The following is a 25165-nucleotide window of genomic DNA, read 5'->3' as shown; positions in this document are numbered from 1 at the left end:
ATTGTAGTAATTTAAAAAAAAACTAATTCTTTCTGTTAATTTGAGAAAGCCTGGATGATTTGACAACTTTTAAAATGTAAGTTCACTTATCTGGGAAAAAGGTATCCGAAAGAGAACAGATCTTTTAAATTAACCTTGTTGAAGCTTACTGAGATGGCAGGTGAATAAAGAAGGGGAACCACTACATTCTTCCTCACCCAGATCTTTACAGCTTGGGGTATCCCATCTGGAACTGTAGCAAAGTGGGGAAGCTCATCATGAAGTCTGATCATAACAAATAGGAATCTTTTGCAGCTGTTTGAACCACCGGAAGAAAGACGAGAATTAAAATGGATAAACTGTCATCTGAAACATGGCAAATTCTAAAGGAAAAACTGAAAATGACACTAGATACGTTTGAAATGCTACATTATAAAAATGTTTGTGCTTATGTCAGTGCATTCCTAGCAGAATTAAAGGAACTTAATTTTGAGAATTTAAACATTCTATCCCACACATAGTTAAAAGATATAGTGAGACACTTAGGATTAGAATTTTGCCTAAAAGCCAGAAACTCAAAATATTAAAAGGCATGGCCAAAAGGTTTACAGGTAACAAATGAAGATGATGAACTGAACAGAACAGTAGAAAAAAAATTATAATTGGAGCATTGAACGTGAGAAATTAAAGAAGAAGATTCAAGAAAAAGAGAGGAAAGAAAAGAAACAGTTTCAGGAAAAGCTGCAGGAAAGGAGTTTTGAACTGAGCTGAGGAGTGTCAAGCCTCATTAGAGTAGCACACTGGAAATCAAACACCACTAGTCCTGAAATAATCACTGAAGTCAAAGATTTTAATCAAAATCTACCTATTTACCTGACTTTTTAGAAGCAGGTTAACAGAAAACATGTACCAGGTTTTTGTACTAGGTTTCAGCTCGAGCATAAACAACTATTAACTTTGAACAGATAACTCTACTAGTTAAACTTTCACCCCCATTAAGAAACGCATACAGGCAGATCAAAACAAAAATTGGTGTCATGGTTGGAGGGAAAAATTAGAAAGGCAGGTTTACAGAGTTTGCTGAAATAATGGTTTTGCTCATCAGAATTTGCTATTTGTCCTCTCTTTTCCAGGTACATTTTATCTCCTTGTAGGAGCTGACTGGTTCACAAATATTAAAGTCTCTTATAGTTGTTTGCTATTGTTGTATAGTTGTTAGGTGAAAACCACACCTTATAGCAACTGATGAGGGAAAATAATCTAACTTTCTTAAGGTTTTGGGTTTTTTTTTCCCGAGAAGTCACTTCCTTCCTTTTTGGAGGTCAGGAGGCCTCTGGCCATATTGTCCACAGACGTAAGCTGTTCAGCTAACTAGGAGCCAATTATACAACTGTTGGCAGGCAGAAGGCCTTTGTCATTGACAACTGGTTCCTACTCCACAGGCCAGTCTGCTATTTGTGGTCAGCTGAATCTCACTTTGTACACACACTCTGGTGCTACCTGCTTTCCATAACCTTCCTCACAGCAGCAGTGTAAACAGCAGCTACAATATGTATTTACTTATTAACTTATGTGCAACAATTCCTTCACAGTCCTTGGTTTTTAAAATGATCCTTTTCCCATTTCAGTCTACAATCAAAACCACAGAAAAATAAATAAAAGGAGCCAATGAAGACACTACTGGCTCTGACTTGAGGGCAAATAGAACTTGGTTTGCTGCTTTATTTCCTAAGTTTCAGGAGGCAGAACGAGAAGCTTGGTTTAAAATTACTTTGAGCAGGTGGCACAGCATTCAAGCTGTCAGTCCAAAATTCGTCCTTATTACTGAAGAGTACACAACACAAAGCTTGATGAGAAGGATAACTGTAAGGAGAGCAAAGAGATGCTTCAGTGTAATTTGGACAAGTTGAATAAGTGGGAAAATGCATTGTAGATAACGTATAGTGTGGATAAATAAGATTATCCACATTGGTGGCAAAAACAGGAAGGCAGACTATTACCAGAATATTAATAGATTGGGAAAGGAAAGATGCAGTGAGATTATGTCCTTGTAAATCAGTTACTGAAAGTAAACATGCAGGTGCAGGGTGTGGTGAAAAAGACAAAGTGTGTGTTGGCTGTCAGTGAGAAGATTTGAGTACTGGAGCAGTGGTCTCTTGCTGTAGTTGTACAGGGCCTTGGTGAGATAACATCTGGTGTATTGTCTGCAGTTTTAGACTACTTATCTGAGGAGGGAACTACTGGCTATGGAAAGAGTGCAGCAAAGACTTACTGAACTAAATTCTTGGATGGCAGGACTGACAAATGAAGAGAGCCTGGATCAGTTAGAACTATATTCACTAGATTTCAGAGGAATGAGGGGTATCTCATAAGACCCGATAAAATTTTAACTGACTAGACAAGATAAATGCACAAAGGATGCTCCTGATGACTGGGGAGTCCAGAACCTGGGGGTCGCAATGTCAGGATATAGGGTAAGTCATTCAGGACTGAGGTGAGAAGAAATGTCTTCACCTAGAGAGTGGTGAGCCCATGGAATTCTCTGCTGAAGAAAGTGGTTCAGGTTAAAATATGGAATGTTTTCAAGACGGAGTTAGATATGCTTCTTGGGGCTAAGGTTGGATGATCAGTCATGATTATGTTGAAATGTGGAACAAACTTGAAAAGCCAATTGTCCCACTCCTTCTATTTTTCACATCCCTATGAGTAAGCTTTTGGGGAAATTGCCCTAGGTTTAGCCCATGAAAAGTGCCAGCGTATTAGTAAAAAGGATGGGGACATTCCTATAGGGTGCGAAAAGTAAGCCTGGAATGATACTGGGGGAGACTCGGGACAGCTAAACTGTAATGCTTGGAATGGGTATGATCTTCCCATCAGAGAATGCAATAAATGTGAAGGTGCTGGTAAAAGGGTCCAAATTCACCTCCCCTTCACTAGGTTAATCAGGATTGTGAGCTAGTACTGGGACCAGTGACCTTGGGAGTTGCACCTTGCCTGTGGACAAGATTCTCTTGCTATTTGGCAATGACCTTGAAGGAGCAAAGGTAACATCATCCCCAGTGGATTCTGAGAAAATTGTTGAGTCAGGGAGTCTGAACAGCCGTGGGAGAAAATGCCTTGCACTGTTCCTGATTTTTTGATCATGCAGTCCATGCCAGACAGATTTAGCCAGTGGAAACTAAGCTGGCACTGCATTCCATTCTATTCTGGCTACCCGAAACCTTTTCCAGGAGTCTAGAAGGTGTCAAGGACATCATAAATCAAAATTGCTAGCAAACCTCAGCAGTTCTGGCAGCATCTGTAAGAAGAAAACATTTCAATCCAGCAATTCTTCATCAGAACACAGATGTTTTAATGATGGTGGTTAACAGATGGGAAAAAAAACATGGGTGATTTGTTATGGGAAAAAAAGGCTCAATTGTGTGTAAGAGCACATCTGGATATTTTAAAAAAGGTTGAAGAGGAGGAGGAGGTCTACATGCTAAACTATGTACAAAGGAACCTTGATTATCCGAACGAGATAGCGGGCAGTATTACGTTCGGATAATTGATTGATCGGATAATTGATTTTTCAGATAACTGATCTAATGCCTCTCTCCTGGGACTCTTGAGTTTTCTTTTTTCCTCTCTGCCTGCCTTGCTCCATCTCTCTGTCTCAGGATTTGTTTCGGAGCAGACACACACTTGTGTGTAAGGGACCTGCAGCATTGCTGAAGCCTCTCCCAGCTGCTGCTTCACTTCAATGGGATTGACAGAGCAAGCACTTGCTGAGTCCACTCCCCATTCAGGAGACCAGGCAGCAGCACAATGGGTCAGTAAACCCCCCCCAACACTGTGTGCTTTCAACTCTCCACGTTTCCAGCCAGTGGATGGAGTGAAGCGGCCAGATGTCTCTTATCTCTTCTCCCCTATGGGAATCTGGAACAAAATGAAGTAACGGAATGGAGATGGCAGCTGTGCTGGACACGAACAGCAAGACTGCTACTACCTTTTGGGGGGGGGGGCCTCAAAATTATGCACACAACTTTTTACTGCAACATTTTGACAAATTTCCACTCTGCCCTCATAGGACAATGTTGGAAAGATTATCTGGGGTCTTTATTTGAGAATATTTAGCACTCTGAATTTGCCTAGATTGTCATTTTGTCTGTCTTCATTTGGAGAGAGAGACAGGTTGGGAGGTCAGTCATTTGGAGATGGTGCCTGGGCTCCCATCGATATCCAGGACTGTTCTCGGCAGCATTTCAGTAAGCCAAATTCACTTTTAATCATTGTAAACAAAAGACGTGATCAGTGTTGGTAACACCTCTTTGATGTAATGTTTTGATGGGACCTTGAGTTTTTTTTGGATACTCCAAAATTTGGATAATTGATATTTGGATAATCCAAAAAAATTGTCCAGTGATGAAATCAAAGGCAGGCAAACATGTCAGGGCCCAAAACTTCCAGCTAAGAGCCTTTGTGTTAACGCTGCTACCAACCCTTAAAGTGTACCCTTCAAGGCTGGTTCTGTTGTCCGTAGTGACAGCCTGAAAGCTTGGGAAGTGAACTGAGTGATTAAGACCCCATATTAGGGAAGGAAGGATAGGTTCGTTCATATCAGCTATTCCTGTCACTGGGTCATAATCCTGGAATTCCTTCCCTAATGGCATTGTGGGTCTACCTGAGCACATGGGCTGCAGCAGTTCAAGAAGGCAGCTTACCTCCACCTTCTCAAGAGCAAATAGAGAAGTCAATAAATACTGGTCCAGCCAGCGATGTCCACATCCAACTGGCAAATAACAAAAAAGCAGATAATGGTCAGCTTCTTTTAATCAACCAAGAGGATGAAGGCAACAGCAAGCATGAATTGGAGGGAAATGCAAGTGAGGTCCACATGAACCCTTTACTACTTATCCAACCAATAATGCAATACGAGCAAACTTAGATTTCTTATTTGCTCACTCAAGTGCACAGCAGCAAGCATACTTTACAAGGCTGCTCTTTGCATATAAAGGTACACTGAGAGAGCGAAAGAAGGCCGGCTGCACCACCACAGCTTTACATGATTTGGATGTGGGAGAGGCCCTTCCTAAATGGGAACATCCCTATCAGCTTGATCCAGAAAAGCTGATCCACTTAAGAAAATTACAAACTGCTAGAGCACCAACTAACAGAGTCTCGAGCAGGAGCTGGAGATCCTCCATTGAACTCATATTCAAGAACTCCACATGGATCTGAATTGACTTCAGACAAGATAATGCAGTGACCAGAGCTGACTCCAACCCAGTATCCTGGCTGCAAGATTGCATAGAAAGCTACCTGCACTAAGAGGGATTTATTCAAGGGGTACAGACAGGTTTCCTTGCCTTCCGCATGAAGGAAATATGTACCTTTGTACTCCAGATGGTTGTACCAATATTAAATCATGCCATTTGAACTTCAAAAAGATCTTGTCACCTTTCAAAGGCTAATGTCAGAAAGTGGCAAGGTTATTAAATTGTGTGCTGTTCAATAGGATGTTGTGAGACTTGAAAGGGTTCAGAAAAGACTAACAAGGATGTTGCCAAGGTTGGAGAGTTTGAGCTGTAGGGAAAGGTTGAATAGGCTGGGGCTGTTTTCTCTGGAGCATCAGAGCCTGAGGGGTGACCTTATAGAGGTTTATAAAATCATGAGGGGCATGGATAGGGCAAAGAGACAAGGTCTTTTCCCTGGGGCAGGGAGTCCAGAAATAGAGGACATAGGTTTAGGGTGAGAGGGGAAAGATTTAAAAGAGACCTAAGGGGCAACTTTTTCACACAAAAGGTGGTGCATGTATGGAATGAGCTGCGCTGCCAGAGGAAGTGGCAGAGGCTGGTACAATTACAACATTTAAAAGGCATCTGGATGGGTGTATGAATTGGAAGAGTTTAGAAAGATATGGGCCAAGTGCTGGCAAATGGGACTAGATTAATTTAGGATATCTGGTTGGCATGGACAAATTGGACTGAAGGGTTTGATTCCGTGCTGTACATCTCTATGACTCTATTACTTATGATAACCACTCAGTGTACAGTGACATCTAAGATACACACATACAGCAACTGCAAGCCCTCTTCCTGAAAATGCAGTGAGTATTTAGCAGTCAATCTCACAGACAGTGAGTTCTCTCAGCCTCAAATGACCTACCTTGGGTTGTAAATGTAGAAGCAATACCACAGTTTCAAATTTCCACAGTAAAGAAGAAAACCAAAATGTTCTTGGGGGTGGATGGGTTCTACCGAAAGTTCATCCCAAAATCTGTACAGCAACTGTGCTGCTGACAGACCTACAGGAAGAAAAGGTAGTAGGGACTAATAAATGTTAATCCACTCTTGAAGAGCTGAAAGCCATTTTTAGAAGTGAGCCTGTTCTTCCAGCTCTAAATGTTAAATAGGTATTTAAGTTTTGGAGGGACATCAAAGTAGAGACTGTTCTTTTTCAGAAAGCTGAATCAAGTTCAGAGACCAATTGGCCACTTTTCCACAAAGCTAAGTGAACATCAATAGGGAGGGAAACCCTAGGTTTATTCCTGACTCTCAAACACTGAGATATATGTCCGAAATGAGTACTGTCATGAAGCTGGTGTGTAAAAATGGTAAAGTTGTAAAATGGGTCAAGTCTTGCAATGTCCCTTTAAGATAAAGTGCTTTTATGCTTATTAGATTAAAAACAAAGAATGTGTGTAAACAGCTGCAGGCACTCAAACTGACACAATGTATCAAAAAGCCATTCAGTTAGCAGTAAAATTCAAATTTGATGGTGTTGACAACCTGAATCCAATCATATTATAAGAATTTAACGTGTCATGGAGAATATAAAACAGAGGGGCAACTGGACAGAGAGGAAAGAGCGAACAGTCATTTGACAAGAGAGAAAACCTGCCATCTAAGAAAGAAATACTGGGCTCTCACAAAAAATTCTCCACGCTCTCTAAAAAGCATTATTTATCTATAAAAGGTTTTGGCATGTTTAACGAATATTCTTGACACCAGAAAACAACAGAGAAGGCATTTTGGTCAGAAAAAGATGATGGAAGAAGATACAGAAAGTTCAGGACGATCCATTCTGTGTGAACTTTGAGAAACTAAGTTTTAATTTGCTGTTTTTTTATTATCTGGATTTCTATAAGTGGGGGACCTGTGTTATTGAAACAGCACACCAATAGAATCTTTTTTATTCAGGAATAGATAGTTAGAGAAGGACTGTTCAGTTTGATGGTTGTTCTGTTAATTTATTCATTGTTGGAGTTAGATAAATAAATGGTTGCTTGTTAATTATAGATTGGATGAAAGGATTCAATTTCATTTAACCACTCCCTTATGATAGATTGTGGGGGTGAAAGGTAGGTTATATCTCTTGTCACACTTCTTCATCAGATTATGAGGCAGGGTGCTCTTCTCTGGATGTTTCAATTTTAATTATCAGAGGGCCGTCAACCTCTGCTTCGTAACAGTTCAGAGAAACACCAGTCAGTACTGACCATAATCCGTTACATTTTTCCACAAAATGTAAGACCCAGAATGCCAGATTATTCCATTGGAGCCTTGTTTCTTCAACTGTACCACTTGAAAAACATCACCCATGTTATTGGGAAATTGAATGTGATTGACCCTGTCCAAAACTAGAGGCCTGATTATAATTGAAAAGCTAATTGACCAAGTCTAGAGAAATTCATGTGTGCATGAGTATATCTGTTGTTTCATTTAAAAAAAAAATGCCTCCTTTGAAATGAAATGAGAATGGATCTCACCATTTCAGACTAAGAAAGGAAGAAGATGCAGTTGGTAACTAGATAACGGAATTTGGAGTAGGGATCAAAAATAAAATGGCTTCTGTTTCCCACTTTTTTAATTAGAGGAATCTTCTGCTCATTCAGTTCATTATGTCAGACAATCAGATAGAACTGGGCATTGTCAGGATACATCTGCAAATTAAAATCATGCTTTCAGATAATGTCATCAACGGTCAGATGGGAAACTTTAGAGAGCCAAGAATAGGTCGATAATACGAGAAATCCACGGTAATGTGTAAGAATGCAAAGTAAAGCCATAACAAGTGATTCCCTGGCTACATTTAGTTGAGATTTGGGGGTGCCAGTGTTGGACTGGGGTGGACAAAGTTAAAAATCATACAACACCAGGTTATAGTCCAACAGGTTTATATGGAAGCATTAGCTTTTGAAGTGCTGCACCTTCAAGGAACAACACATCGAAAGCGAATGCTTCCAATTACTGGATGACAGCAGAAGACATTGAGAATAGCATTGTTAACTGCATCAAACATAGCACACAGTTATAAAGGAATGAAGAGGAAAAGTTTACCTTCGTCTTTCGCAAGAGGGAAATCTCACAGGCAAAATGAGTTTGGGGCATGAGAGCAGATAGCATAGAAGCAAAAGCTATTGGATGTTTGGTCAGCTGAATTCGTAAAAGTGAGGTGCAGCAGAGACAACTGATTGGATTCTCTCAATCATAGTGGTAAAGAAGTCAACTAACTCTTATATTTATGGTAGGAGGCAAGGGTGGAGCAGACATGGAAGAAGGTTTAACAACATGAGGCCTCTTCTAGGATACTGTGAACAATTCTCGTCGCACAGTTACAGGAAGGACATTATTTAGCTGGAGAGGGTTCAGAAGAGATTTATAGGACATTGTCAGGTATGGAAAGTTATGAAGAAAGGCTGGATAAGCCAGGAGGTTGAGAGGCAGCCTTGTAGAAGTTTATAAAATAATGAAGGGTATAGATAGAGTTAATGATAGTTGTCTTTTCCCGAGGGTGAGAGATTTGAAGACTAGAGGGCACATTTTTAAGGTAAGAAGACAGAAATTTAAAAGATATGGGGAGCAAACTTTTTCCACACAGAGGGTGGTTCATGTGCGGAATGAACATCCTCAGGAAGTAGTGGATGTGAGTACAATTACAATGTTTAAGAGACATTTGAGTAAGTACATGGACAGGAAAGGTTTGAAGGAATATGGACCAGGAACAGGCAGATGATTCTCGTCTAGTTTGGAATTATATTTGGCATTGTCTGGTTGGACTGAAGAGTCTGTTTTAGTGTTGTTTGACTATGACTATATAACTATGACTCTATAACATGGTTTGTATTGGTGAAAGGAAACCAGGAGTTATCTTTGCATTCTAGGGTTCCTCATGGGAGAATCTAGGAGCAGACAACTTTGTTTCACAATAAAGGGGAACCAATATAAGACTGAGATGAACTCTCTTTTCTCAGAGTTGACAGCCTTTGGAACTCCCTGCCATAGACTGGAGGCGGTGATGTTGGATGAGGCATAATCCTATTAAATAGCAGCGCAAGCTCAAGGGGTCAAATGGCCTACTCCAATTCCTATTTCTAATGGCCTATAATGCTAGAATATTGAATAGGTCTACTAGACAAGAGCAGAATTTGATTGTGTTTTAGGTGCCCATCCAGATCTGACAGTAGACAGATAAACCATTTGCCTGTCATATCCTATAAGTCCACCACTCTTGTGGATTTAAGAGAGATGATGAGAGGGGTATGGTCATACAAATCTGTATCTGCAGAAATGTGATGAATAGATGGCCAAAGATTAGATAGTTGCAAGTTTGGAAGTGCAGCTAGTGTGTACTTATGCTTCAAGACACAGCTACTAATGGTGTGATGAAGTGAGAGATCGGAGGTGGGTGATGTTGGAAAAAAAATCTGAAGTCAGAGAAGAAAATTTAAAACTTAGGTCTGGAGGACTAGAAACTAACATATGTCAGTGAGAACCAGTATGATGCACAATAGGGATACTGTTGAACAGGGTAGTTTGTATAAGTTGCAGTTTTTTTTAAGAGGTCAGTTGGAGAACTCGAGACTAATAAAACACTAGAACAGTAATGTCTGAAGGCATGCAAAAGCATGAAAATGCCATAAAAACTGAGTCAGGAATAGAGACGGGTGGAAGTAGACTAATCTACGAAAAGGAAGTTTAATTCTGAATTTGATCTTAGAGTCATAGAAATGTACAGCATGGAAACAGACCCTTCGGTCCAACCCGTCCATACCGACCAGATAGCCCAACCCAATCTAGTCCCACCTGCCAGCACCTGGCCCATATCCCTCCAAACCCTTCCTACTCATATACCCATCCAAATGCCTCTTAAATGTTGCAATTGTACCAGCCTCCACCACATCCATACATGTACCACCCTCTGCGTGAAAACGTTGCCCCTTAGGTCTCTTTTATATATTTCCCCTCTCACCTCACCCTAAAACTATGCCCTCTAGTTCTGGACTCCCCGACCCCAGGGAAAAGACTTTGCCTATTTATCCTATCCATACCACTCATAATTTTGTAAACCTCTATAAGGTCACTCCTCAGCCTCCGACGCTCCAGGGAAAACAGCCCCAGCCTGTTCAGCCTCTCCCTGTAGCTCAGATCCTCCAACCCTGGCAACATCCTTGTAAATCTTTTCTGAACCCTTTCAAGTTTCACAACATCTTTCCGATAGGAAGGAGACCAGAATTGCACGCAATTTCCAACAGTGGCCTAACCAATGTCCTGTACATCTGCAACATGACCTCCCAACTCCTGTACTCAATACTCTGACCAACAAAGGAAAGCATACCAAACGCCTTCTTCACTATCCTATCTACCTGCGACTCCACTTTCAAGGAGCTATGAACCTGCACTCCAAGGTCTCTTTGTTCAGCAATACTCCCTAGGACCTTACCATTAAGTGTATAAGTCCTGCCAAGATTTGCTTTCCCAAAAATGCAGCACCTCGCATTTATCTGAATTAAACTCCATCTGCCACTTCTCAGCCCATTGGCCCATCTGGTCAAGATCCTGTTGTAATCTGAGGTCACTTTCTTCGCTGTCCACTATACCTCCAATTTTGGTGTCATCTGCAAACTTACTAACTGTACCTCTTATGCTTGTTGTAGAATTTGATCTTGTCATCAAATTTGACAAATGGAGAAAGTGAGGACTGCAGATGCTGGAGATCAGAGTCAAGAGTGTGGTGCTGTAAAAGCACAGCAGGTCAGGCAGCATTCGAGGAGCAGGAGAATCGATGTTTCAGGCATAAGCCCTTCATTAGGAATTCATCACAAGTCTCACAAGAGCGTCATCACAAATCTGACACAATTTGTTTCAAGCAAATGATTGGCTAGTATCTTTGTGAAGCTTTAGGAATCTGTAGCTGTTACAAGGACAGTGGTTTCCTTCTTCCCAATATTTAGCTGGAGAAAATGTACAATGTATGCTTTGCCAATAAGCAGTCTTTCCAAAATAGCCAGTGGAGGGATCGTGTGAGGTGTTGGAGACTTCACGTAGGGTGTTGTCAAGAAAAATACTACTAGAAATCTGAAATAAAAATAGACAATGCTGAATATAATCAGGAAGTCAGGCAGCTGTCTCAAAAAATACAGGGCCAACTTTTCTCCAGCTGTCTAATATGAATATTTTTTATTACATGTACAGCTGGAACTAACATATGATGCTTTTGAAAGGCAGCATAGCGAAGAAGAATTGTGGGTTAAAGATGTCTCTCTAGTGCTGTAAAGAGAAGTCACTGGTACAGACTTGTAGAGCTCAAGCTACAGTTAAATAGTAGAAAATGAAGGTGGAACGTAAGTGAATTGGTGAATGAATGAAGGAGATTGAAGGAGGGTTCTTTACTGTTCCAAAGGACAAGAAGAAGAAAACTTTCAGGAAGAGGCCTAAAACTGCACATCTCTTTTGCGCATATAGGTAGTCACATTGATTATAAGTAGCATAGTGGGCAGATAAAGTTTACTTATGGGTCAAAAGAAATGTAAGTAACTAATATACAGTCTAAAGATGCCAAGTACAATTACAAAGTAACTTCAATGATGACATCATAAAGTATATCCAGGAAGTTTGTTGATTATTAGTTCAGAAATGTGCCTGCACTCATTGGCCGTTCCTGTCGCATCCAATTCACTGCCATCTTTTTGAACATCTGTTGTGTTAATTTCAAGTTCACCACTAACAAGGTCAGATACACTGGATGGTATGTAGGAACTCATTTGGGATGGCCCCAAAGATTGGCTGTCCTCGAAAGACTTGCATCCAGTCATTGAACTTGAAAGCCTTGGGAGCTCTATGCTAACTGGATTGATGTCTCCGTGAAATAGAGTTGACTCAAGTTGTTTCTTATTTTCTTCTTTGCTTGTTAGGTTCAATGTGTTTTTAAATTGATTTACCTCTGAGCTGGTAGCATCATTAGATAGATTTGAGGCAGCCACTTTCTGATGATGACTTTTCACATTGGATATTCCTTTTAAAGATCGAATTGGAGATTGCTGGGATGGTATAGGTAGTGGAACTGAATCGTCTTCCCTCTCACTTTGAGCTGCTCCATTATTGAAATGTTTCGAAAAGTTAGATTCTAACTCATTGTTAGAGTTCATATGTTTCACCATAGTGGAGGCTGCCTCTATACTACTATCCAAATTATCTGTACATTTGCTTGTAGGCTCAGGACTGGTAAAATCTTCTGAGAATCCTGTTGCTTCAGGACTTGTGAAGTCTTCAGAATACTTTGGGTCAGCGCAGTCATTATAGCTATTAGAGGAAATCTGGGCATCGCTGTCTTCTGCTTTTGTTGAATAAATTATGGAAACAGGATTAATTTCTGAAGTCTGCAGCACATTCTGTGCCCTGTTAACTATGTCACTGAAAAGGTGGTCAGAATCCAGATTGAAAGCTTTGGGTACATTGATCTTTACATCTTCTCTAACAAGTATCCTGTCATTTGTTGCATTTTGCAACACCTGAAAGTTTGACACTTTTGAAGTTGGTCCCAGAGTTTGAACACACATCTGTTCTTTATTAGTGACAGTTTCCAGTTTGGATGTTTCTCCAAAATTATCTGTGTTTTTATTTTTTCTACTTCCTAGAACTCTTGGAGAATGGAGAGAGTCTAGTTCAATACTATTTTCAATTAATGTTTCAACGTTTTCTTCAAAACAGCCACTTTGGAAAGAAAAAGTTCCAGGAAGGTACTGATTTTCTTGAAGAAATGTTGATGGACCACTTTCCTCTTTGCTTTTACAATATGTTGCTGCAGTCTTTCTCTCTTTCAGTTGTTTTTTTCTTGACAGCTCCCTTTGCTCATGCAATATCAGCATTTCTGGGTTTGTCTTCTGGAGTCTTAACCGCAATGTGTGTGTTAATCCATACGCCAGCTTTCTTTTTGGATGCTTAGATTTGTTCTTTGTATTAGTTTGCTTTGTTGTATTTTCTTTATCAAAGTGCTTTAGAGATATCATGTGTTTTTGAAACTTTTCTTTTTGAATCTTTAAATTTGAACTGGTAGGCTTTGGATGTTCTGGTTCTGTTGTATGAGTTGGTTTATGAACTTTGGGTGAATCATTATCTAATCCACTGTAAAGCCATGTAAGTTTAGGGTGAACGGGAAGAGGAATCCCCTGGGGAACCTGATTATGCAGCAAAGAAAGTTCTATTAGAAGCGCATTTAGTAAAGGTAACTGACTGATGTTATTACATGGATCAAACTGTGGGCTTGTATCGTATACTTGTGGCTTTAACCTGGATGTAGTTTCCGACTGATTTACAGGCAGATGAGAACAATTTGCATTCCGTTTAATATCGAACGATCCACCAGCATCATCCATATCTTGTTCCTCCAATGGAGCTGACATTGTATCGGGTTCGACTACTCTGCGTACTTCAGCTATTTTTTCTTTGGATTCATTTGTTGACCGTGTGTAATACATAGGGGGTGGACAAAAGACATTGTCTCCATCTAAATCCACACTTCGTTCAGTTTCTAATCTTCGCAGTCCCAGTTGGTGTTCCATGGGTTCCCCCTCAGTCGGTTTGCGCGGTTTACGCTTTTCCTCCTTTGGCATCGAGATGACAACAGGTACCTCACTATCGAGTATTTGCACTTTTTGATCGAGAATCCGATTATCCACCAGCCGGTCGGGACTTTTTGCAGAAATAAATAATGTTTTACCGCTATCTTGAGACATAAACTCCTCGCTCTTTTTATTAACATCGGACAAAATTGGCGCTTCCACGGTTTTGAGTGGAAGTTCTTTGACATCTAACATTCCGCCAGTCACGTTCTCTTGATCATGCGGCAGGAAAGCCGCCCCCAAACTCAAGAGTCTGTATCGCACCGAAATGTAGCCGACTTTTCTGCCCATGAGATTGTACAAAGCGTGGAGACCCTTACCACCATGCATGGACGGCATGCCGCACTCCTCAACTTCTCTTCTGATTTTATCCACCGCATCTGCTAGAGAAATTAGGCAACTGCCAAGGAACTTGGGTACCCGAGGGAAGACGTCCAGCAGCATGGCGTACAAAGGTGTGTTGCTCAAATGGCTGTGCAGGGACGCGAGGCTGATCTTGAATAGGCACGATTTCCCTTTGCTGAACGGGACGTCAGAGCCATTGGGTGCTCGTTCAGGGATCGCTTTCTCCTTGTCGGACACCCAGCTCCGCCGTATACATTCCGCTCGCTCCGGTTCAATTTGATGGACGAGTAAGGTTGGAAAGTCTAACAGCCTGAAAGCCACCGCAAACAAAGGTCCAGGTCCGGGAGTCCAAGGCCCAGGCTCAAGTCGCACATAATCCACCAACAGCTCCAACGAAAACAACGTTTCCATGGTGGGCGCTTTGGCTGCACTCTCACTGATGGTCATAATGACGGGAGGCTTGATTTTCCCCTGTCTCCGTGCGAGAACATTTCTGGGTTAACGAAAACTCGAACAAACTTCGTCCGGAGAAGCTTCAAAGCCGAAACCTTAGCAACAGCGCCCGGAAAGTATCGCGAAACCTGGCTGGAATCGCGCGCTGCCCTCCGGGAGTTGTAGTTCGTTTCCCGATCAATTAGTTCCCAATATCTCCAGGGGAAGGCCGCAAAATAACTACACATCCCAGCATGCCTTCAAGCCACAGCTTTCGCTGCGCAATTAATAGAAGGGGCGGAGGAGGGACATGTCTGACCAATGGAAAGCGCGGTTGCAATGCCCTCGCGGTGCGTGGAGGGCGGGCTGGTGGCGGATGACCAATGTGGTGAGTGTATGGCCGGTGGGTGAGGGGAGGGACATCTGGCGTCAGGTTGGGTAGAGGTGCGGGAGAATGTGAAAACTTTCCCAGCCTACTGGCTGTGGGAGGTGGTGCTGTTGCTGCTCTTGCAGCGGCAATCGCAGGCTGGGATGTGTGGATTGGGATCAGGATCAGGATCAGGATCGGTTAGTGGTTCTATGCTGTTGCATGGATTCGGGACTATATGAAACAATCCAGTTTGTATGTCCGGCTCCGAGCGCCGCCACTTCAGGTAGGACGAAGCTGAAAGGGAGATGCGAAGCGGCGGCTTGTTGACAAGTCAGTGTTCTTTTTAAAGAGGGGAGCCCGGTGATGGGAGTTCACCTTTAACTGGGCTCGCTCGGTTTGTTGAGGTGTGGCAGGGCTTAATGCTGTTGGTGGGTAGATGGGTTGCTACTTGGTCCCTTCCCCCGCTTAGAAATAGTATTTTTTTTATTTATTCACGACAATTTCCTCCCACCCGTCCTGGCGTCTCCATAAATATTCACTTCCCGCAGCTCCAAATCCATTCAGGATTGCCCCCCAAGGCAGAGAGCGCTCAGCAAGGTCTCTCCACCGACCACCAATTTCCGAAGGCAGGATAACAAACCCTCCTATGGTTGGTTGTATTATTGATGTTATCTGGATCACGAAACCGGTCAGGAGTAACGGGATATTTTCCACAAAAGATCTGTTTTTCAGGGCTGGTGTGGATATCGATTCGGCGTGGAAAACCAGGTGGTCCAGCTTATTTATTTACCCATCTATTATCTTCTGTTGAAACAAAAGAATTTGTTTTCCAAGTCCCGATCATCTTCCCTTTCCGCGTAGTTGCCCTCGCTCACGAACCCGTAAAACCCACCGGACCCTGGTAACTAATAAAATGTTTCGTTGATTCGGACTCTGAATGCAGACTTGTCGTTGAGAAATGTATGCCCTACTGGGATTCCAATTGCGCATTACCTTGTTTTTCTGGAAGTTGAGGGCATTGGTTGATACATTTTTTTCTGAGAAATTGGTTTGATTGTATATTTTCCTGCCTCCTAGATTTGTCCGCTAGATGGCTTAGAATTACTACACAGTAGAATTTCTGAGTTTAGTTTGCAACAGAATTCTTACCACATGGATATTTTCTTTAGTGATCAGTACTGTTGACTATTTTGCACCTTTTTAGTGCACTGTCCACAAGTCTACGCCTAGAACTTGGTACAGCACCGCTACAATTAATATTTGAAGCTGATTATGGGGTGCAAGCTAATCATTAGCATTATTTCACAATGTTTTATTACAAATTCTGAAATCGTCGCACGGAGAAACGAACATTGCGGCAGATTTCGTTTTGTTGATCAATGCTCCCTTCAACCATAGCGGATTATGTGGACATATTAATGTCATACATCTTTCAAGGACGTGCTTTTGATTCATGTCCACTAAGTAACATTGCGTTATCTACAACTGAAAATCCCGCCAACTTGTAATGATTCCACTGCCGCTGCCCAGGAACAATGTAATTGATCACCTTCAACACTTATTTAACACTAGTTATAAGGTATCTTTAAGTATTTTCATTACAGTCCATATATATTCTGAGTAAATGAACAACAAATGACCGATAATGATGACAATTTCTACAAAATTTGCTCCGTAAATTTGTTTTAGCCCTCGTGGCAGCGTTTGTCGTGATAACCTTGCCGAGCTTTATTTTTGTCTTCACATAAGGGTATGGATTAGGAATTTAGGAAAACGTGGTAGTAAATTAGACGTAGTATTTGCAGCACTTATATATTAAAGCAATACTTCAGCATTTATTATAATTACTTGCTACATTTTGATTGTGACAAGGTTTGAAAGGCGAATCCAGTGCTTTGGGAAAAACCATTGTATATAGTACTGAATAGTTCTCACCTCTGACAGTACTGTTTATGTAAAAATAACACTTTGACTTTTTTTTTAGTCAGTCTGGGCAGAAGCTAATGGCTTTATAACTCAATATTAAAAGATGAATAGTATGATGCTTATTTTAAAGTAAGCCAATTATTGGCCTGACCAGATGTCAGAGTGACTTTGTTGTTTTTGCCCACAACTGAAGCGTTTTGCATAAGCTATCCACTTTTTAATATTTTGTGTATGCTGTTCCTTGTAATGGTACACTGCCAATCCCAGTGAGATCCATGTGGAATTACTGAAATACAGATAAGAATTATCCAGGAAAGTCTGGCTGTAACAAATCTACAAAGGAACTGGAACATTGATAGAAAAATGTTTTCCAGAAGACAGTTTCTATTTACTTTTATATTTCCAACAATCATTTTGGTTTTTTAAATCTTTCCTTCAGTAAAGAAGTTTCAATTGTACGCTGCTTTCTAAAATTTCAATGCAACAGCTGTTGGAAAAATTGGTCAGTGGAGTTAGAGAAGAGGCTATCCTGCATGTTCTACAGCCTTAAGTAAGCTCAGTCTTCAGACTTAAAAGTTGTCAGGGCAACGGTTGATTATTTGCAGTTTTCAGTGAATAGAGGGAATTGAATATCTTGCTTTGAAATGGTATTGATAATGATGGCAGCTGTGCTATGGGCTATGTGAGTACGTGCTGTCCTGCAACACATTCTTTTAATTTGGCAGTGTTGAAAAGTGTTGTTCTTAATATTATGGTCATTAGCACACATTACTGAAAACAACTAAAATTGTGAGTGTTCAACTAAATCTCTACCATGATATAGCATAAAGTTGCTTCTGGACTGGATTTTGTCAGCTTGCTAAGTCTTCTCCTGAATAATGAGACTTTGAAACTGAGAAAGCAAACTGTGATTCATTAGATTAATAGTGGTGACATGGTACAGTACTGTTTTTGGAGAGATAATCATAGAATGATTGCAGCGTAAAAAGAGACCATTCAGCCCACTGTCTCTGTGCTGACTCTTTGTTATAGTAGCTTGCCTCTTTACCCTTTCCCTGTAGTGCTGCTGAATCTCGTTGCTTCAGGTACTGTTTCCCCAAAGCCTGCTCACATTGTACAAGGCACAGTCAGGAAAGTGACTCAAGAAGGTTTGACCCAATCTAGGACAAAGTAATCCACTTAGCTGGCACTACATCCCGAAGAATTGCTTAAATTGACAATGTACTCAGGCAGCAGTGTATGTCTACAAAATGCACTCTTACAACCCACTAATGCTGCTTTGACAAAAACTTTGACTGCCACCATCTAGAAAGATAAAAGTAGAATAAAACAAAAGTGCAGAGGCTGGACAGTTGAAACAAAAACAAAAATCGCTGGCAAAACTCAGGTCTGCCAACATCGGTGGGAAGAAAGCCGAGTTAGCATTTCAACTTTGGCGATTCTTCAGAACAGAGACAGAAAATCACAGAAGGCAACAATTGCGTGGGTACATAAGCTGCAAGTTGCTCTGCAATCCCCACACCAATCTGACTGGGAATTGTATGGTTTCTTCATTAACACTGCGTCAAATCCTGGATCTCCCTTTCTTACAGCACTGTGGGCAGACTTGGACCCAAGTGACTGCAGTGCATCAAAAATGCAACACACCACCAACCTTGCAAATATGCAGTAAATGTTGATGTTGTCTGCAACACACATGCCTTAAAGTAAAAATCCACTTCTCCTCCGAAGACTACTTCAATATGCTCCATCTTACTCAGACAGCAGTTCAGATTCTAACTATGTGCAGCGTTGTTTTGTTTAAAAAAAATTCACCACCGTTGGTACTTTTGTTATTTATCTTAAATCAGCATCCTTTCGATTTTGACTCTTTTGCTAGCAAGCAGGGCATCTCCCTATCTACTGTGTACCTGACATTTAACATTCTAAATCATCTCTTAATTTTCTTTACTCCAAGAAAAGCTTCTGAATAATTTCTTTAATCTATCCTTGTCATAGAATGTTTCTCGACCCTGAATCCCCATTCTCATGAATCTTTCCTGCATCTACTGTAATGTCTTCAGATTGCAAGGTTTGTGAAGGTTTGTAGCTCAGGTTGAGGTTTAGGGTGTAGGTTTGCTCGCTGAGCTGTAGATTTGATATCCAGACATTTCATTACCTGGCTAGGCAACATCATCAGTGGCGACCTCCAAGTGAAGCGAAGCTGTTGTCTCCTGCTTTCTATTTATATGTTTCTCCTGGATGGGGTTCCTGGGGTTTGTGGTGATGTCATTTCCTGTTAGTTTTCTAAGGGGTTTTCTGATGGTATTTAGATCTATGTGCTTGTTTATGGAGTTGTGGTTGGAGTGCCAGGCCTTGAGGAATTCTCTGGCATGTCTTTGCTTAGCCTGTCCCAGGATAGATGTGTTGTCTCAGTCCAAATGGTGTTTTTTTTTCAGATTGCTACTGAGATGGTGGCCAGTAATGGACACAGTGGTCAAATGAAGGCAGAATCCATGTTTTTTCCAAATTCATCAGAACGTCTTTGGTTTTATACACTCTTTTTACAAAGCCCAGGATCCCTGATGCTTTGTGAACCACTTTTCAATCTGCCTTTCTACCTTCATTAGTTATACAGAAGGTATCCTGTGCAAGCTCTGTGTCATAGAAACATAGAAGATAGGAAAAGGCCATTCAGCCCTTTGAGCCTGCTCTGCCATTCGTTTATGATCACGGCTGATCATCCAACTCAATAGCCTAATCCTGCTTTCGCCTCCTAACGTTTGATCCCATTCGCCCAAGTGCTATTTCTATCCGCCTCTGTTGTTTGCAAATTTTGAAATTTGTCCTCTGTGCGCCAAAGTCGACATTAATAGTCTAATCAAGAAAAGCAGGGTTCCATTTCCAACCCATGGGGAACCTTACTGAATACCTCCTCCAGTTCCAGAAAGCATCATTTTCATTGCATTTTCCAGTTGTTCAATCAGCTTTGTGTCCATGGTGCTACTGGCCTTTTTCATGGATGTCAACTTGTTGAAGGACCAAATGCCATTTGGAAGTTGATGCACACCACATCAAACACATGGCTATCGTAAACCATCCCTCTTACCTCAACAAACACTCAAGTGAGTTAAATAGAATTTACCTTCAACAAATTCTTGATGAAGCTGCAAGTTGATGGTAATTTTTAATTTTAAAAGTAATTTTACAGCTTAGATTGTTAGTCTGCAGACTAACCCTGTCTGTGTTTGAGTTTTTCTTTTTAATGTAAGATTCATCTTAGAAGTGGTAGGTTTACTGTCTTAACACCAAGGAAGAGGTAAATTTACAAGTGCATAAAATTTCTATATTGCATGTAAACTGTTGATGCCCCTTATTCGTTATTTCTTCAACACTCTGGCTTTACAATACTTGTCTTTGGACAAATTATGAAGTTTAATCAGTAATCAAGTATAGTTAGTAATAATGCTTTGAATTATTTTAAATAAAAAGTGGAAAGCTGGAGTATTAAACTCTTGCCATTTTGAGCAACTTGACTTTGCAGTTCAGTGTTGGTGCTGTGATCACTGTAACACCATATATATCAAGCAGTTTCAAAGGGATTTCAGAAAACATGTAAGGTGCAGCTGCTTTGAATTTGGACCATGCTTTTCTTCCCCTCCTAATTAGACTGTTTTTAAATTTCTTGCAGATTCTTTGTCATTCATAACGGAAGCTTCCAGATATTGCAAAGTAAAACAGATTTTTTTGTAGTTGCATGAAGCTACTACGACTCCTCTTGATGTCTAAATAACTGAGCATTTCGGATCATCACCCACAAAATATAAGGAAATCTTTTCCTGAAAAAATTAAAAACATATTTTGAGAATAGTGTTCTGTTGGATCAGAAATTTGACACAGTACATCGCTATTGGAGCTCTGAAGTGTGTTACCCGGTTAATTCACTTACATTGAGGGCTAAAGTGTGTGGGAGCTGACTTCAAATGCTGAAATAGCAATCTAATTCCTTGGTGAGAACTGCATGCTGGGCTTTGTGAAGCAATAGTAAAAAGTACTGTTGATAGATCCAAATTAATACTCATCCTGTTTATTTCATTTCAAGCTGCGCTCAAAGGATTTAAATAAGAATTTGTTGTATGAATAACTTGATCTCAGGCCACAGACTAATATTAAAGCTGAGGGTTCACACTGCTGCTCTGTGACACTAGTTGTTGAAGAATTATGGAAAATCATTGAAGGGCTACTGCATGTGAAATGATTCCAATTTGGATTTCTGTGCTGATGTGATGTGCTGATTGTGTTAATTTTATGCTGATGAGCTAAAAATTAGGAAGGAACTGAGCTTTTCCCAGATGAGAAATAGTAGTTTCAGTGTTACCTTCACTGTTTTATGCTTTTCGAATGGGGGAAGGGAACACCAGAGGGTTTGCAGATGCTGTGGTCATGGCTCATGCTGTGACAATCTAAAGAGAGCTTTTGTACATTGCAGTTTGCACTGAACAACATTTTAGTTTTGCAGTTAGTTCACTGAATCAGAACCTTCTTCATTTTGAAAGTTGTATTATGGGAAGACTGTAACAAGAGCCTGCTATCTTGAATTTGCTGGTATGTATTCTAGCATGTGCAAATTCACTGAAGTGTTTGCCGTCTTCCTGGAGTGATGCAGAATTTAGCCTTTTGAAATGGTAATTAGTGGAGATTGGGGGTGGGGGGGGGAGAATGTTTGGTGGTTCTGCTGCTTGAGGGTGTTTAATTTATGGATACCAGATACAGCACAATTCTGCACAATGCACTGATTCAGCTGGGGCTGAATACAAAGTCAGCGCTTGAAGCAAAAAATCAACTGCTGGTATCTCTTGAGATTGCATAACCATAACATATGTTGAATGCAGCAAAATGCAGCAACCTGTGCAGCAGTACTTCTGAGATTTATTTTTAAAGAGGGTGTTTGCAATAGTTTTACTGTTCATGACTAGAGGATAGAGTTTCTATTAAATACATTGTTATTTGAAAAATTATTCCAGAAGTCTCGATTAGTAGAGCAGTAAATGCAACACACCAACATTGTCCATTTTCTAAATGACAATTTAGGGTGTAGGTTTGCTCGCTAAGCTGTAGGTTTGATATCCAGACGTTTCATTACCTGGCTAGGTAACATCATCAATGGCGACCTCCAAGTGAAGCGAAGCTGTTGTCTCCTGCTTTCTATTTATATCTTTCTCCTGGGTGGGGTTCCTGGGGTTTGTGGTGATGTCATTTCCTGTTCATTTTCTGAGGGGTTTTCTGATGGCATCTAGATCTATGTGCTTGTTTATGGTGTTGTGGTTGGAGTGCCAGGCCTCTAGGAATTCTCTGGCATGTCTTTTCTTAGCCTGTTCTAGGATAGATGTGTTGTCCCAGTCGCAATGGTGGTTTTTTTCATCCGTGTGAACACCAGCTAGCCACAAAAAGACACGACCCCCTCTCCCTCATAGCCCCACACATGGATGAAAAAAAATCATCTCGACTGGGGTGACACATCTATCCTGGGACAGACTAAGCAAAGGCATGCCAGAGAATTCCTAGAGGCCTGGCACTCCAACCACAACGCCATAAACAAACACATAGATCTAGATGCCATCTATCAACCCCTCAGAAAATGCAAGGAAATGACATCACCACAAACTCCAGGAACCCCATCCAGGACAAACCTATAAATAGAAAGCAGGAGACAACGGCTTCGCTTCACTTGGAGGTTGCCATTGATGATGTTACCGAGCCAGGTAATGAAATGTCTGGATATCAAACCTACACCCTAAACCTCAACCTGAGCTACAAACCTTCTAAATGACAATGTATTCACAACTTAATATTAACTTTACCATATCCAAAAACTTTTTGTTTCTTTCTATTGATTCTGAATTAATATTCCTACTAAAATATGATTTTGCAAAGTGATTTTGGACCTGTTTTAACTGTTCTAAGATGTTTGAATTTTATTGAATAAAACCTCTAAAGTATTGTGTAAGATTGAAATTGGATTTGAATTTGATTATGACTTTTCTTGACCCTAGCTATTATTGGTCAAATAATATAAATATTATAATATAAATATAATCTAAGTATAATCAAATAAGGCATTCTGGACTAAAATGGGGGTATACCATTGATCAAATCTTGCCACTATTTTATGGCATTACTATCTCTGGTAGTTAAGTGTTTCTATTGTTGGAGTAACTTGGGATTCATAAAACATTAATGGAAAAACTGGAGAGGTTTGTACTGTCGAGGCGACCTTTCTTATAGGTATTCGTAGTCATAGGGTGCTTGGGCAGAAGTAGATGGGAACAAACTTCACACTTGTGATAGTATTGAGAATTAGGAGCACAGATCTAAAGTAACTGCAAACCAATAAGCAGTGGTGATTTGGGAAAAAAAGTTTCCAAATAGCAAGTATTTCAGATCTGGAAAGTAATGCCTGAGAGTTTGGTAGTGGTTGGATCAAATAGGGCTTTCAAAAAGGAATTGGATCATTACTGAAAAAACAAAACTATTTTCAGGGCAGCAGGGAAAAGGTAAGCGATTGGCTGTAGGTAAATTGCTCATTCTGAGGGATGTGAGACTGACCTCCTGACATGCTGAATCCACACTATGTAATTCTAGAAGTGTGCAGTTTGCAGCGTTTATAGCATCATGTTATAGTATCCTAATGTTTCCCTGAAAGAGAAGCTTGTACAGGTAAATGCGACTTTAAGCTGCAAAAGTTGCAATTGTAATGTCAGAGATAGCATGCTGGAAATCCAGACCGGCTACTCTTGGAGTTGTCACAAGAATTAAACGTTTTATAAAATACACACAAAGTTCCCTAATTTACCTGTTTTTTTTTTCAGACCCAGATTGACAAAGCAGGGACCAAGTTTCTATACTTAACAAGAATAACTATTTATTACTAGTAATTTTGATGCTAGCTACAGGAAGGCAGTTGCACATTGGCAGTATATAATGCTATTAATTAACCTCAAATCCCTGTTATAAACCTCCTTTTTAAAATACAAATGAACACACATCGACAAATGTAAAATACGTTATGCACAGTGAAGAAAAATGGAAAGGACAGGTTTCCAGTTTCTAATGATGAAATGATCCTTCTGACTCTTGTGGCCAGAATGCTGCCTCGGTCGTCTTTTTCCGGATGCTTCCACTCTTTGATAAGGGGCACAAAGTGGGTGATTCACTCATTAAAGGTCTGACTGATCAACTAAAAGTCAGCTTGCAATAACTGTTGGAGAAAAGGTAAACTGGTTTTTAGGTTTAGTGAACTTTTACTGCAGATACTTCTGTGTCTGTCTTTCTGCGAACCACTCCCCACGCGCTGCACCCCCAAACTCTTTGTAACCTATTCTCAGTACCAAGCTATTCTGTTGCCTGACACCAAGTGGCAGCCACCAAAAGTCTCTGTCAATAACTGATCACTGGTTCAATAAAATTCTCTTATTGCCAGCAAAAGTTGCACCTGGACACCCAGTCCGTGCCAAATTGTCTGCGACTCGAACTTCAGTTACTACTTGATCAAACAGTTGTTTACTTGTAGTCACCACCTTCTTTCAAGACATCCAGCCACCTTTTTGAACACTGCTTTTAATTTATCTGTTGCTCATTTCAGTTGCCTGTTTTTAAAACATAAAATGTCAATCTTTGCATAATTTCCCATAGCTGCCAGTATATTCTCCAAGTACATGCAAGGTGACTGCAGAGCTGTATCCAAGTTTGCTACAAAAGTGCATTGCTGATTCTATTTCCAAACTGTTTTATTAGCAACATACCCAGACTTATTTTGATGACATTTTTCAAGTCTGCAACTTGTCACCTAGAAGGTCCAGAGCAGAGGTACATTGGAACACCATCGACAAGTTCCCTCCCAGCCACATAAAATCCTAAATTGGAGCTAAAATTCCACACCTTCGCTATTGTTGGGTCAAAATCCTGGAACTATCTTTGTAACAGAACTGTACTTGCAACCTAAACCTGCAGCAGTTCAAGACAGCTACCACCACCTTCTCCAAGTAGTTCGACATATGCAATGCATGTTGGCCCAGTAAATGTCACCCATATCCCATGAACAAATTTAAAATTAGAACCCATAATATTTATGTAAGGTAATAGGTAAAATAAAGCTGACATGACATGCTTTGTTGCTGAGGCAAGACCAAAAGCTTTTTTTTTCATCCAGACTGGATTCACCATAAATCAAAGCTGATAAATTGCTGTCTTGT

The 25165-nt window shown here is 40.6% G+C and overlaps 2 protein-coding genes across 11 annotated transcripts in view; one reads left to right on the top strand and one right to left on the bottom strand.

Moving 5' to 3' along the window:
• The window catches only part of sipa1l2 (signal induced proliferation associated 1 like 2), a 682609-nt gene that overhangs the window by 16110 nt on the left and 641334 nt on the right, over positions 1-25165 (top strand). For 5 of the 10 annotated variants that reach the window (XM_072559717.1, XM_072559727.1, XM_072559699.1 and 2 more), the window contains exon 1: positions 15085-15291. The exons of 1 other annotated variant lie outside the window; for it this stretch is intronic. The gene's annotated coding sequence lies outside the window, so the exon portion shown is untranslated. Of the gene's footprint in view, positions 1-15084; positions 15292-15602; positions 15777-16568; positions 16588-25165 lie in introns of those variants that run through there. 4 more of the 10 variants (XM_072559747.1, XM_072559775.1, XM_072559765.1 and 1 more) reach the window with 4 other exon arrangements.
• map10 (microtubule associated protein 10) lies at positions 5747-14797 on the bottom strand. The gene has a single exon (XM_072559686.1). The coding sequence runs from the start codon at positions 14651-14653 to the stop codon at positions 11834-11836; it is 2820 nt and encodes a 939-aa protein (XP_072415787.1). The 5' UTR covers positions 14654-14797; the 3' UTR covers positions 5747-11833.

This window comes from Chiloscyllium punctatum, chromosome 3, assembly GCF_047496795.1.
Source record: "Chiloscyllium punctatum isolate Juve2018m chromosome 3, sChiPun1.3, whole genome shotgun sequence".
Classification (NCBI taxonomy): domain Eukaryota; kingdom Metazoa; phylum Chordata; class Chondrichthyes; order Orectolobiformes; family Hemiscylliidae; genus Chiloscyllium; species Chiloscyllium punctatum.
The sequence above is the reverse complement of the archived record's forward strand: the minus strand, read 5'-3'. Positions and strand labels throughout refer to the sequence as shown.

Coding starts and splice junctions, on each gene's coding strand:
- map10 (XM_072559686.1), bottom strand. CDS start 14,653: ATGACCATCAGTGAGAGTGCAGCCAAAGCGCCCACCATGGAAACGTTG.